Below are 12,133 nucleotides of genomic sequence, written 5' to 3' on the forward strand. Positions count from 1 at the left end.
GGCACCTTCCAGGCACAGGAGGGCACGGGCCCGTCCCCACGCCTGCACCGCCTGGACCCTGCTAATGGCACGGCTTTCAAAGCTTCCCCAGAATACATTTAGACTCCCACTCCCTTTACCATCGCCTCAGTCCCCGTCTCCTACATGCAGATGCCAGCTCACGCGCGGTACCGGCTCTGCGCGTCATCGCCCACCTCCGCTGTCCTTCGCGCCCCCGTGCCGATGCCCACGCAGCCACTGCCGCTCTCGCCCCCGGGACGCCCCGACCCGGCAGTGAGCACCCATGGGAGCTCCCCATCGCGCCGGCACCCAGGGTGGCAAGGAGGACGCTCTGAGGGCTCGCGCAGAGGCCCGGGAGATGAGTACAGGGGAGGCTGGAAGAGAGGTGCCAGCCAAATCACGAGCTGCCTTGGAAGCCTTGCGGGCGAAGCAGCCGCCCTGCCCGCTCCCCCAGGGCTGCCAGCGGTGCGAGGGCTGCAGGAGCTACGCTGCTCCCCGCTCCCACGCAGCCCCTCGCGCGGGGCCGCCGCCGCGGGTGCCCCCCTGGGTGCCCCCTCCCCTGCAAGGCTCACGTAACGCCCACAAGCACCGGAGGAGTCCGGGGGCTGCACATCCCTTGGCTTTTTCACGAAAGGTCTGCAACCCCCCCGGCCCTGTGCTGGTGCTGCTGCTGCCTTGCCTGCGTCCGGATTTTAGTGCAATTCATGTGTTTTGAAGGTCGTTTTTTACATAGTCTGGGGCCAGAGTCCCCCAGTTTGCTCCCGCAGGCAGGAGGGAGCCGGGAGGTGCCGGGGAGCGGAGGAGCAGGTTGGTGCCATGGGATCGGGTCCAGCCTCGACCGGCGGGTGCTGGCAAAGGGCAGAGCATCCCGCTGCCCCCAGCCGTCCCCGCTCGCTGCTGCCTGCGTCCGCCCTCTGCAGCCACTGCGGTTCTGCCCGATGGACAAAACGAGCTAAAGGAATTAAATCACCTTTTCTTTTTAAGGCTCTGATTTTTCCAGCTGTAGGCTGGCAAAGAAAACCTTTACAGCAGAGCAAAGTGAGAATTCCCAGATGCTCTCATGGGGCATGTTCCAAAAAGCATTCATCCATCATACTTCGCCGCAGCCACACTCTTGGCATCTTGATGTGCTGCCTCTGCTCAGGGATGCTGCTATTTTAAGAGGAGGCGTTGGGGGAGCGCACTGCCAGACACCCCGAATCCTTCTGAGGGGAGAATTTAGAAGGAAAAAATCTGGGGGCTCCTCCTTTCCTGGACCGCGGGGTCAGGGTGGCAGGCGGAGGGGAACAGGGAGGTGGTGTTCTGCCCGCGGATGAAAAGCCTTTTGTGAGCCTGGCGCGGCGGCGCGGGCGGGGAACCGTGGCTGGGTGAGCTCCACCGCCCAGCAAAGAACCACCACGGGGCCAGCACGGCTCGGCGCCTTCCTGAGCTCACAGCCCTGGTGATTTCTTCTTGTTACGAGCGCTGTTGTCTGATTGTTGCTACCATGCAGAGTTAGTGCTTCTTCGGCCCTGGACCGTCCCTCTCCTGGAGGCGAGCTCAGGGGTGCTCGGGCACCGACGCAGCGATGGAGCCAGGTCTCCTGCGATAAGGGACTCGGTCCTGCAGCGTTGGTGTTTGGGATCCCAGAGAGCGGCCCGGAAGAGCAGAGCTCCCTCCCGGCTGGTTCATCCCTTGCCTGCCCGGGGGGTGCCAGCCCCCTCGCATGCAGCAGAGAGGAGAAGTCACCCCCACTCCGGCAGACAGCGGGGATGAGCTGCCACCCCCCAGCAGGGACCCGGCTGCTGGGGCAGGGCTGCACGCGTGGCTATGGCCGCGCACAGTCATGGCCATGGGCCGTTCCCAGGCGGGGTACGGGGCTGCATCCCACCCCGGCTCTGCATAACAGCAGGGGGGGGGCAGGGAACCCCCCCAGGCCGGCCGTGGCCCCGTGTCACTGAGCTCAGGGCCGAGCCGTGGTGCCCTGCGCACGGGCGATGTCTGTCGAGCACCGTGCCAGGGCCGGGGGCAACAAGTGCCGCACGTCGCTGCCACCTGAGCTCCCCGTCGCAGCACGGCGCGCTGCCCGGCCGGCCGTGAATTCCCTGTTCCCGGGGGGGGCTGCAGTGCAGCGGAGCTGGGCAGGTCTGCGAGCCGGGGAAGGAGAGAGACTCAGCCGAATTAACCGATTCATTAATTCGCACATTTGCACGCTGCGTATCAGCTATTTCCAGCATGATGCTGCTGCCAGCGGCTGCGTCCCACGCAGCCACCAGCCAGGGCGGGCAGAGCCACCGGGAGGATCGGCCGCAGGTCGGGGCGCAGGGCGAGGCGTGAGACACAGCGAGAGCTCCTGCACGCCGGGCATCGCGCAGGCTGGGCAGGGGCCCAGCTGGAAGCGGGGCCACAAGCCGAGGTCCAGGCTCCTCCGCTGCTGGACGTGGGCCACGAGCGAGGAGCCCGGCTCGGTGTCCATCGCTCAGCGCTCGGGGCTTCGGCGGGAGCCTCCCGTCTTGGACAAACACGTGGCTGTTCCCCGCGGGTGGGCTGGCACCGCGGAGCCCGGCCGCAGGCGGCAGCGCCGCTTTCTTCCCCCGGTCAATGTTTAACCGGGGTGTTTATCCAGAGTGAAAGAGCCGCAGTGTGAGGGCAGGCGGGGCTCGGGCAGGCGCAGGGACAGACAAACATCCTTCTGATGCTGTTCCCAGAGCACACCCTGATTTTTTTCCCTGTGTCCCTAAAGCGCTGGCGCCAGCCACGGCCGATAGCGCCCGGGCGAGCACGTGCACGATGCCTGCAGAGCCTTCGGCGGCTCTTGCGGACCAGGCACTGCCCTGGGCTCCCCCGGGCTCGTCATCACGCAGGGGTGTGAGTGTCCGTGTCCTCGCCAGCCCCAAACCACGGCAATTACCACCCCGTTAGGTACAGGCACCCACAGCATCGGTGCCCCACGCCTGCCCCGCTCCCGGGCAGCATCTCCATCCCGACGGGCACGAAGAACCTGGAAAACAGCAGGCAGTGTCCCGGCCCTGTGGCAGATCCATGTGCGAGAAAAACATGGTGCAGACCCATGGCCAGGCCTGATGTACATTTAATTGAATGGGAATGAGATGTATTTTATGTCCTTAAAGCACATTAAGTGCTTGGAAGTTAATTGGTATTTAATTAGCATAAATTAAGCTCTTTAATAATACTCAGGGAAAAACAACGCAGTATTACAGATGCTTTATTAAAAGTCACCCTGACAAATTAAAAATGAATGTGCTGAACACATCAACAGCAAAACAGGGAAGCACACGGGGCCGTGCACGGGCCATCCCCGACCTCCTGCCCCCCTCGCCTGCGCCCGGGGACCGCGAGCAGCATCGCCGCCCCGGTGGGACCGCGGCCCCTCGCCCCTCGCCCGCAGCTGCCGGGAGAAGGGCCCTGGAGCCGGGGCGCAGGAGGGAGCTGGCCCCGCGCAGAGGCAGCTGCAGCCATAAGCGTGTTTCCTGCGGTGCCGCAGGGCCGCGCTTCCTCTCGAAGGGGGACGGTGGGCGCCCGTCGTGCCCGAGTGCGGCAGCCGCCTGCAGCCCCGCTCTGTTGGAGGTCTGCGCCCCGAGCAGGGGCCAGGGCAGGTTGGGGCCCCCACGGCGGCTCCCCAGGGCCCCCAGCTCCCACCAGCGCCCGCTCCTGCGTCCCCAGGGTCCCTCTGGGGAGGAAGCAGCGACTTTGCTCCTTCTTTGGTTTGGCATTTTTTGCGGCGTTGCCATGACAACCGTCCTAGTGACATCTTCACGCTATTTGTCTCCTTCTGTGGGTTGCATCGTTTTCCTTCCTGAATGAGCAGCTGCCCGTGCCCCGGCTCCCCTGGGGCCCACGCTGCCCACCGCGGGGTACCGCGTCCCCCTGCCCAGCCCCGGGAGAGCTGCCTGCGGGGAGGGATGCAGGCAAACACGCACGCCCGAGTCAGGGATGCTTTAATTCTGGCATTTCCTCACTTCAGCATCTCTACAGCCTTGTCCTTTTCTACAAAAGAATACGTCTTTGTGTGTGTGTGCGTGCGTGCACGTGTGGGTCACCTCCCGGGCTGGAAAAAAAAGCAAGCAAGCTGAAAATGGAGAGGTGACATTGTGCAGGGCTCTGTCAGCCCCACGGGGACATCAGAAAGCCGGGAACGTCCTCCCTGCCACAGCCACAGCATTTCTGCCTCTGCGTGGAGCAGCCCAGGAGGGGTAGGAAGCACTTGCTTTGCCCAGGGGCTTCCTCCGGACCCGCTGGCAGCCGGAGCCCTGCACACCCGTCCTGGCCCCGGGAGGCTGCTATTGCTCCTGCTTACTGCATCCTGGCCCTTTCCCACTCCCACCTCCCCGTGCCCCCCAGCCCCCTTTCCAGACGGGTGCTGGGCTGGGCAGGGCGGGCAGCCCCGCTGCGGGGGGCACAGCTCTCGCAGCACAGCCCCTTCCCCAGGGCCAGCACCTCAGAGCCACACGTGTAGGGGCTGGGAAAGCAACAGGCATTTCCCAAGTTAAAAGCCTGCAAAATTAGAGGTGACTCAACCCAGGTAGCTCGAGGGGTTCCCCGCTGGGGCTGGGAGCATGCACAATGACACGCGTGTGCCCGTTTACCACCCAACGAGCCCTCCGAGCGGTGGGGATGGGGTCCCTATGAATCCCCCCCCCATGGGGGAGGCTGGAGAGTCCGCACGATGAGTCAGGGCAGAGCTGCCGTAGGGGATGGCTACCCGGCTGACGTAAAGCTGCTGCGCTGGCTCCTCTCCCCATGCCCACACAGCTCCATCACTCTCCTGCCAACTCCTCCTGCTTATGGCAGCAGCTCCCTCTGCCAAGGCAGCCCCCTCCCCTCGCCCCCCAGCCCTCATCCTCTGGCCGGGGAGGGACAGACCCACCCGAGCTCTCAGCCGGTGCTTCACCCCCTGGCCCTCCTGACGCTGAGAGGGGCCAGAAATCGGACTGCCACCAAAGCTCCCTTCTCCCGTCACCCTCCTATATGGCAGCCTTGGTGGGGCAGGCCACAGGCAAGAGCCGCTTGGCATCCTCCTGGACCTGCGCGAGGGACGGGAGCCAACCCACGGCACAAGCTGGGGAGCGGGCTCCCATGGAGGAGCATCCTGCCATGCTGGAGCGTGGGCTCCCCGTGGGCTGGGTGATGAGGAGGGAGCTGGTGGACAGCGAGCAGAGGTGCCCGAATGGGAGACAAATGCAGGGGCCGACGTAGGGCACGGAGCCCCGCAGCACCCACCACCACATTTGGGGCTGGGGAGCTCCCACAGGTGTGTGCCAGGGCAGAGGGAGCGAGCTGCATCGGGCCTCGGAACTGATATTGTCATGAAGAAGTTGGGAAGCGATTAGTGTCAGCGCTGGCGAGCGATGCCGCATGGTCCCCAGGCGTGGCTGCCTGACTCAGCTTCTTCCCACCTTAGCAGGATTGCAGCAGGCTCCTCACAGGGCATTTGGGAACCGGCAGCTCTCGCCACCTGCCCTGAGGAGCTAGAGAGGCTTGGAGAGCAGCCCAGCACCGGGCTGCAGCCACAGCCACACACACCGGACCCCCTGAGCGTGGGGCAGTGGTGCCCACCCCGGAGGACACAGGGCTCCCCGGCATCACAGACCCCCAGGCACAGCCCTGGTGGGACAAACGCCATGCGTGGCCGATGCCGGGGGAGGCTGGGACATCGTGGGCACTGCTGAGGGTCAGAGGATGCTCCTGGTGAGCCGGTCCCGCAGCCACAGCAGGGGCTGGCAGAGCCCTGGGGACCGGGGCGGGAGCGGTGCTGCCTGCCCCTGCTGCCAGCACAGGGCGGCCTGGTTCGGCTGGGCTGCCTTCCATCGTCCCTGCGGCGTCGCGTGAACCATCTCCCGAGCACGGGAGACGCAGAGGGGAGGCGGGATGGTGAGGAGCAGGAGCAGGGGAGATGCGGAGGGGAGGTGGGATGGTGAGGAACAGGGGCGGGGGGCTTCACGCCGGCCGTGCTGAGCCGCACCGGCCGCCGGCGGCAGGTCAGCGACAATGGCACGCATGCGGCCCCCTGCCCGGCATCACTTCAGGAGCAGGCGGGTGGTCCGGTCACCGATGAGGAGCCTTTGGGGAGGGAAAAGAGAGAAACTCGGGGTTAGCATTTTTGCCATTGCAAGCGTGCAACAGAAACCCAGCGACAGCAACAGCCCGGCGCCAGCCCGAGCCTGGATTCCCCCTGCAAGAAGACACAGACGGAGCAGTCAAACGTGGACTTGGAGACAGGTTGGATCTTTGCTGTCACCCTCGCCTCATTGCAAGGAGAAGGGAAAGGAGTCTCCAAACCTCGGACATCTCTCCGGAAAAGCGGCTGCTTGCAGCCTTGACCCAGGCAGCAGGGAAGCAGCCGGGCAGGGCGCAGGGCAGAGTCCCCCGGGAGGTGGCAGGGGGGGAAAGGGGGGGTCAGCCTGCAGGGCTCCGCTCTCCACACCGCCGCGGGCATCACGTACCTCACCAGCACGCCGACAATGAGGGCAGCGACCATGGGCCCTACCCAGTAAACCCAGTGATAGTCCCAGTAGTTTGCTACCAGAGCTGGCCCGAAGGCTCTGGCAGGATTCATGCAGGCTCCGGACACGCCACCTCTGAAAGAGGAACAAACCGGCTGCGTCAGCCCTGCGGGACGCGAGACCAGCACCCGTCCCCCTCGTCGCCTCGGACAGGGCGATGCACGGGCTGGGAGGGGGTGCTGGGCAGGGGGCAGCAGCGTACCCCTCCCGGGGCTCCTTGCTGGGGGCCCGGCCCTGCTCTGGGTGGTCAGCAGGTTCGGACCCCCCCCGGCTCCATCCAGGCCCGGCCGCTCGGTGCCTGGGGACAGTTTGCTTCCGAGCCCGGCCCCGACAGCCCGCGGCAGCAGCTCACCAGTGGGCACCTGCCTTTGCTCACGAGCGTTTGCAAGCTCTCGGGGAAAACCCGACACGCGGGGTGGAAGCAGAAGTGCCGAGTCTGTTTTGGGGCTTACCGAGAGCCGGGCTTTTAAAGAGGGAAAGCTCTGCGCCACGCGTAGGTAGCGGAGCGGGGCAGGAGAGACAATAGCATTTACAGATTAAAGAAAACTGCAACAGATAAATATTTGCACACGAGGTTTGTGCAGTGTTTAAATAAGAGCGGGGAATCCCGCTAGAGGGGGCACTGCCTTAACTAAACAACCCATTAACATTCATAATTGCACGCGCTCGTTATCTGATTGCGGTGGCACAAGACCCAGGCCGCTCGCCCGAAATGCCTGCCTGCGCCGCGGCTGAGCTTGGCAGCGTTTCCAGCAGCCACGAGGACACGCGGCGAGGAACGGCCCCAGATAAACCCTCTCCTGTTTGCTCAGGGCTTCCCACAACAAACATCGCCCGTGCGGCCTTTTGGTTTTATCAGCCCGTAACGGGTACTTGTAAAGGCTGCTCTGGCTGGAGGGCCACGCGCTGGGCTCGAGCCGCCGGCCTCTCCTGCACCCGGCCGGGCTGCGCCCAGCAGCTCTCCCCAAAAATGGCAGAGGGGCCAGTGGGCATTGCCAGCCTTCGCAGTGTGCCCAGCTCTCCTCAACTGACCTGGCCAGCAGGTCCTGTGCTGTGCTGTGCTGCGAGGGGGCACATCCCATCCCACACCATCCCATCCCATTCTATCCTATCCCACCCCATCCTATCCCACCCCACCCCATCTCATCCCACTCCCATCCTATTCCTCCCCATCCCATCCCATCCCATCCCACCCCATCCCACCCCATCCTATCCCACCCCACCCCATCTCATCCCACTCCCATCCTATTCCTCCCCATCCCATCCCATCCCACCCCATCTCATCCCACCCCACCCCATCCTAGGCACGGGCACTCTCCCCTCCCTGGTGCAGGACGCAGAAGCCGCAGCGCTGGCCAGGGAGGGCACGGGGAGCCCTGATGTGGGGAGCCCTGATGCGGGGAGCCAGTGCTTAGAGCTGCCCCCCTCAGCTCTGCTCAGCCAGCACCCCAGGGAGCTCCGAGCACCGGGTCCGTCCCACAGCCCGTGGTCCCATCCTGACCCCCTGCTCGAGGGACCCTGCCCGGTGACAGCGGCTGCTGGAGCGGATGGCACCGGCTGGCCGGTGGGAACACGCACAGGGAGAGGACTCGCGAGCTCACCCTGCCAGGATGTCGACCGTGACCGTGAAGCCGATGCAGAAAGGCGCCAGCGGGGTCTTGGTCTTCCCGTTGATGGCACCCATGCAGACCGCAAGGACCAGGAAGGTGGTCATGACGATCTCGCCCACGAGGACAGAGGGGATCTGCTCGTCGGCCACGATGCTGTTGAAGGCTCCTCCGCTGGCATTCGTGTACCGCTCGCTCGCCGCCACGGCCTGCACGGAGGGAGCCCTGTTTGTGCCCTCCACGCTCCATATTGTGGGCTTTAACGGGCATATGTGCTCACTGTCAGGATAGCGTGGGCGGGCGTAGCATCAGGTTAAAGAGGAGCTAATCTCATCGCTTTCCTCCTGAAAGCCAGCCCTAAGCGCCTGGCAAATATAAACTCATTAGCGAAGGCTCTTAGCGTCTCCTGAGATAATGAGCCAGCCACCGCTCTCCCGGCCACACGAGCGTCACCCAGCCACCGAAGGGTTTGCAGCGGCCAAACAGCACCGCGTTGCTGGTGCGGGCAGCCTGGCTGCTGGGAACGGGCAGCACCAAACAGAAATTGACCTTACAGCGCAGTGCCATAAGCAGAACCGCAGCCAAACGCTGTGCGTGAAAATGGCTGGAGCTGCAGAGGTACCGTGCATCGTTCTGTGCCTAATGAGCGTGCCATAGCAAACCTCTGGAGAACAGCGGCTGTCGAGAATTAATTAGCCGGGCCCCGGAGCGCCGTGCAGAGGCGGCAGCCCCACATCTGCGTGGCACTGCCAGACCCACGCCTGCGAGATGTCCGAGCCCTGCAGTCAGACCGTGAAAGACCTGGGAGGAGGAACTGGGCGCCCCGGCCCCGAGTGCCAGACAAGCCCCACACCCACGCAGCAAACCTCCGAGCCGTATCACCTCGTGAGGAATCAGCGCTCTTAATGACATGCAGAACAGATGCACCGAGTCCCCCTCGCCCTCCCCGTCACGCCCGCTGGCTGCCGCAGACCCTGGGGCTGGGCAGCAGGCTGGGACTGGCCAGGCCAGCTCTGGCAGAGCAGGGGGAGCCCCTGCACCCCAGCGTTAACCCTGGTCACACTCCCCGGCTGTCCGTACCTTTGCCAGGCCAGCTCCTATCAGCCCTCCGCAGAGCTGGGAGGCCCAGTAAGGAATGAGCATCATGATGTTCAGCTCACCGACCAGCCACACGGCCAAGGACACGGCGGGGTTGAAGTGGCCTCCGCTGCAAAGGAGAGAGGAGCATCAGCATGGGGTTCACCCCCAGCACGGGCTTCACTCCTGGGGGCTCGAGCGTTGCGCTCGCCGTGGGCTGGAGCCTCAAATGCTTTTTCAGTCCTTCCCGTGAGAAGGTGCTATGCACTGCAGAAGAGCAGAATCCGGCCATTTCCTTTCTCTGCAGTTACTGCTTCAAAGCGGCACCATCTTTATGCTGGATACCCCACCCCTCCTGCAGTGCTGGCAGGGGCAGGAGCTGCCGTGGTGCAGTCTGAGGGACCGGGCTTGGGGCTGGGTCTCTGGGGACCCCCAGGTCCTTCCAGGAGCTGCCACAGCACTGCCAGGGGAGGTGCGAGCAGAAGGGGTCTCTCCCGGCGTTGCAGGGTGCTGCAGGCTGCGGGGTGCACCGAAGCCCTGCCCAAGGCCCTGGTACAGAGGGTTACACCGCTGCACCCCCCAGCAAGAGCTTCGCCTGTGGCAGCAGCACAGCCCGGCCACCAGCACTCTCTGGAGCAGCTCCACCGGGGGCAAAGACTCAGGGAGGAAAGTCATTCCCCTTTACACACTGATGGCAGCCATCCCTGCTGCGCGGGGGAAGGAGAGGGGCTGGCAGAGCTGGTACCCAGCCTGGCAGGACACACATCCCCAGGGAGGCAGGGAAGGGGACAAGCGCTGTCAGGCAGGGCTGAGGCCACCTCCCGGCCACACCAGCGCTGCTGGGCTCTGCTGGGATTTTCGGGGTTTATCTCCCTCTGCTCGATGCAAATGCAAAGGCACACGCGTCTCCCCGCATCCCTGCGTGCTGCCCACCACGGCCCCGGGAAGGGCTGGCAGCAGCCGGCGCTCGCCTCGTTACAGGACCTAAATCATTCATCTTGAAGACTACATGCAAGACAAACTCAGATACCTTCTAATTAAAACTGATTACCACGGGACACGCATTAATGAACAAGTTTCATAACCAATCAGCCCTAATAATAATTGCTGGTGAAGGCGATGAGTCAGAGTGTCTAGGAACTATAATTACACCTTATTCTTCAGCTGTAATTAAAGACCCATCATATCAGAGCAAGAAGTTGTGTTGTTTAGGCTAGCAAACATCTCGGCTGGACAGGGCTCTGGCTGCAAATGCCCCTGGGAAGGGCGGGAGCCTGGGAGCTAAAGGAGGACTGGTCTGCAAATAAACCCCAGCCGGAGCACCCACCTGCCCGCGGCACGGACCGCAGCCCGGCCAGCAAGCGCTCGTCCCGAGCCAGGCTCCTCTCCAGCCTCTCCGGACACAAATCTCTAAAACCTGACTTTAGGCTAAACCATCTCCCTGCGCAGCACCCTGAGCCAGCTTCTCCTGGCTTCAGAGCTAACAGGGGACCCCCGGGACCCCTCTGCAGCCCCTCCTCACAAAGCCCCCCCATGCTGCTCCCCTGGCCCGTGGCTTCACTGTGCCGAGGGCTCGGGGTGCAGCAGGCATCCAGCTCGGCTCCGCCTGCACACGCACCCCGGGTCGCCGAGTCCCGATTGTACGAGCCTCCCCACGGCGTTGTCCCTCCTAATCAGGCGCTGATAAATTATCAGGCAGTTTGCTCTGGACTCCGGGGCCCACGTGCGAGCCCAGCCGAGCCACCCTCCCCGGCCAGGGGAGGTTCGTGTCCCAGCCCCACGTGGCGGGGGGGACAGCCCAGAGCCACCCTGTCCCTGGGCTGCGCGGAGCTGACGGGAGAGAAGGGAATGAAACTCCACAGGGACCATTTCAGCTTCTCCCTTCAGGATAAATCTCTACCTTAGCCTCAGACGACATAATTTTCAACAAGCAGGTTTGTCTAAATGTTGCTTTTGAGGAATTGAAACCATTTGTAAATGGAATCCAAATTTTTCACCTGAAAATACACAGAGGAGCAGCACACTTGGGTCAAAATGTTTCATTCTGACATCCTTTTAAAAGGAAACGTCTCAGCTTTCCAAAGGAATGCTTCTGTTTCAGCTTTGGCCATTTTTATTAAAAGGGGATAAAAATAAAATGTTGCAATCAAAAGCCAAGCGAACTCCCCCAAACCCAAGGCGTTATGGACGACCACCGCCTAAGCAGCCGTGCCATTAACCGAGAGGCTCGAGGGCAGTGCAGCGTCGCTGCGGTCACCAATATTTGGGCAGGAAAGATCCTAAAGGCCGCGTGTGGGGAGGCACGAGCATCTCCTCCTGTCCACGCGTGGAAACCGCGCGGGTGCTGCAGCAGGGACCGCGCCGCCCCCGGGGAGGGGGTGCAGAGAAGGTGGCGGGGGGAGCACGTGCAGCCCCGGGTGCCAGCCCCCCTTACCTGATGTCTCCCAGGATGGCGATGGTGAGCCCCAGGGCCAGCCCGTGTGCCAGGGCGGGCTGCAGCCTCCCCGTGCCCTCCACATCCTCGACCACGGAGAGGCAGCCGATGAAGATGAAGAGCGCGCTGCCCAGCAGCTCGGCCACGCAGGGCTGGGCGTAGCGCTCGTACCAGTGAGGCTGCGAGGACTTGGACTTGATGTCGATGTCCACCATCGCCTCCTTCACTGGGGAGTGACCACGCTTGGCAGTGGCCATGAGCGGGGCTGGAACAAAGCAGGCAGAGCCCTGGTGGCAGCCGGTCCCGTGGGCACGGTCGAGGAGATGCTGCGGACCAGAGGGCTTGAGAAACTGGAGAGGCAGGCTGCCCGCTCGGGTCCCTGAGCGGTCCTGGTGCAGGGACGAGGACCCTCGAGGAGCACCCTGCTTGTCCCGCTGAAGGGCTGGCAGGCTCCCCTTGACCCGTATGAAGAGGTAGCGGATGGGAGGCTCTAAGAAATGGATTGGATTTGC

At 63.6% G+C, this 12,133-nt stretch overlaps 1 protein-coding gene across 1 annotated transcript; it reads right to left on the reverse strand.

The window, feature by feature from the left end:
• Positions 1–6,017: 6,017 nt before the first annotated feature.
• AQP8 (aquaporin 8) lies at positions 6,018–11,878 on the reverse strand. The gene is made up of 5 exons (XM_072878370.1): positions 11,622–11,878; positions 9,191–9,317; positions 8,105–8,319; positions 6,444–6,578; positions 6,018–6,060 (listed from the first exon to the last, which is right to left on the reverse strand). The coding sequence occupies exons 1-5, from the start codon at positions 11,876–11,878 to the stop codon at positions 6,018–6,020; spliced, it is 777 nt and encodes a 258-aa protein (XP_072734471.1).
• Positions 11,879–12,133: the final 255 nt, after the last annotated feature.

The sequence above is a fragment of the Ciconia boyciana genome, chromosome 13 (genome assembly GCF_034638445.1).
Source record: "Ciconia boyciana chromosome 13, ASM3463844v1, whole genome shotgun sequence".
In the NCBI taxonomy this organism is placed as follows: Eukaryota; Metazoa; Chordata; class Aves; order Ciconiiformes; family Ciconiidae; genus Ciconia; species Ciconia boyciana.

What these genes read in the sequence shown, in the direction of transcription:
- AQP8 (XM_072878370.1), bottom strand. Translation starts at nt 11,878, where the DNA reads ATGGCCACTGCCAAGCGTGGTCACTCCCCAGTGAAGGAGGCGATGGTG. An exon ending in TAGGAGCTGGCCTGGCAAAG is followed by an intron (nt 8,320 to 9,190) that starts GTACGGACAGCC and finishes CCCTCCGTGCAG; the next exon opens with GCCGTGGCGGCGAGCGAGCG. An exon ending in ACGGTCGACATCCTGGCAGG is followed by an intron (nt 6,579 to 8,104) that starts GTGAGCTCGCGA and finishes TTCCTCTTTCAG; the next exon opens with AGGTGGCGTGTCCGGAGCCT.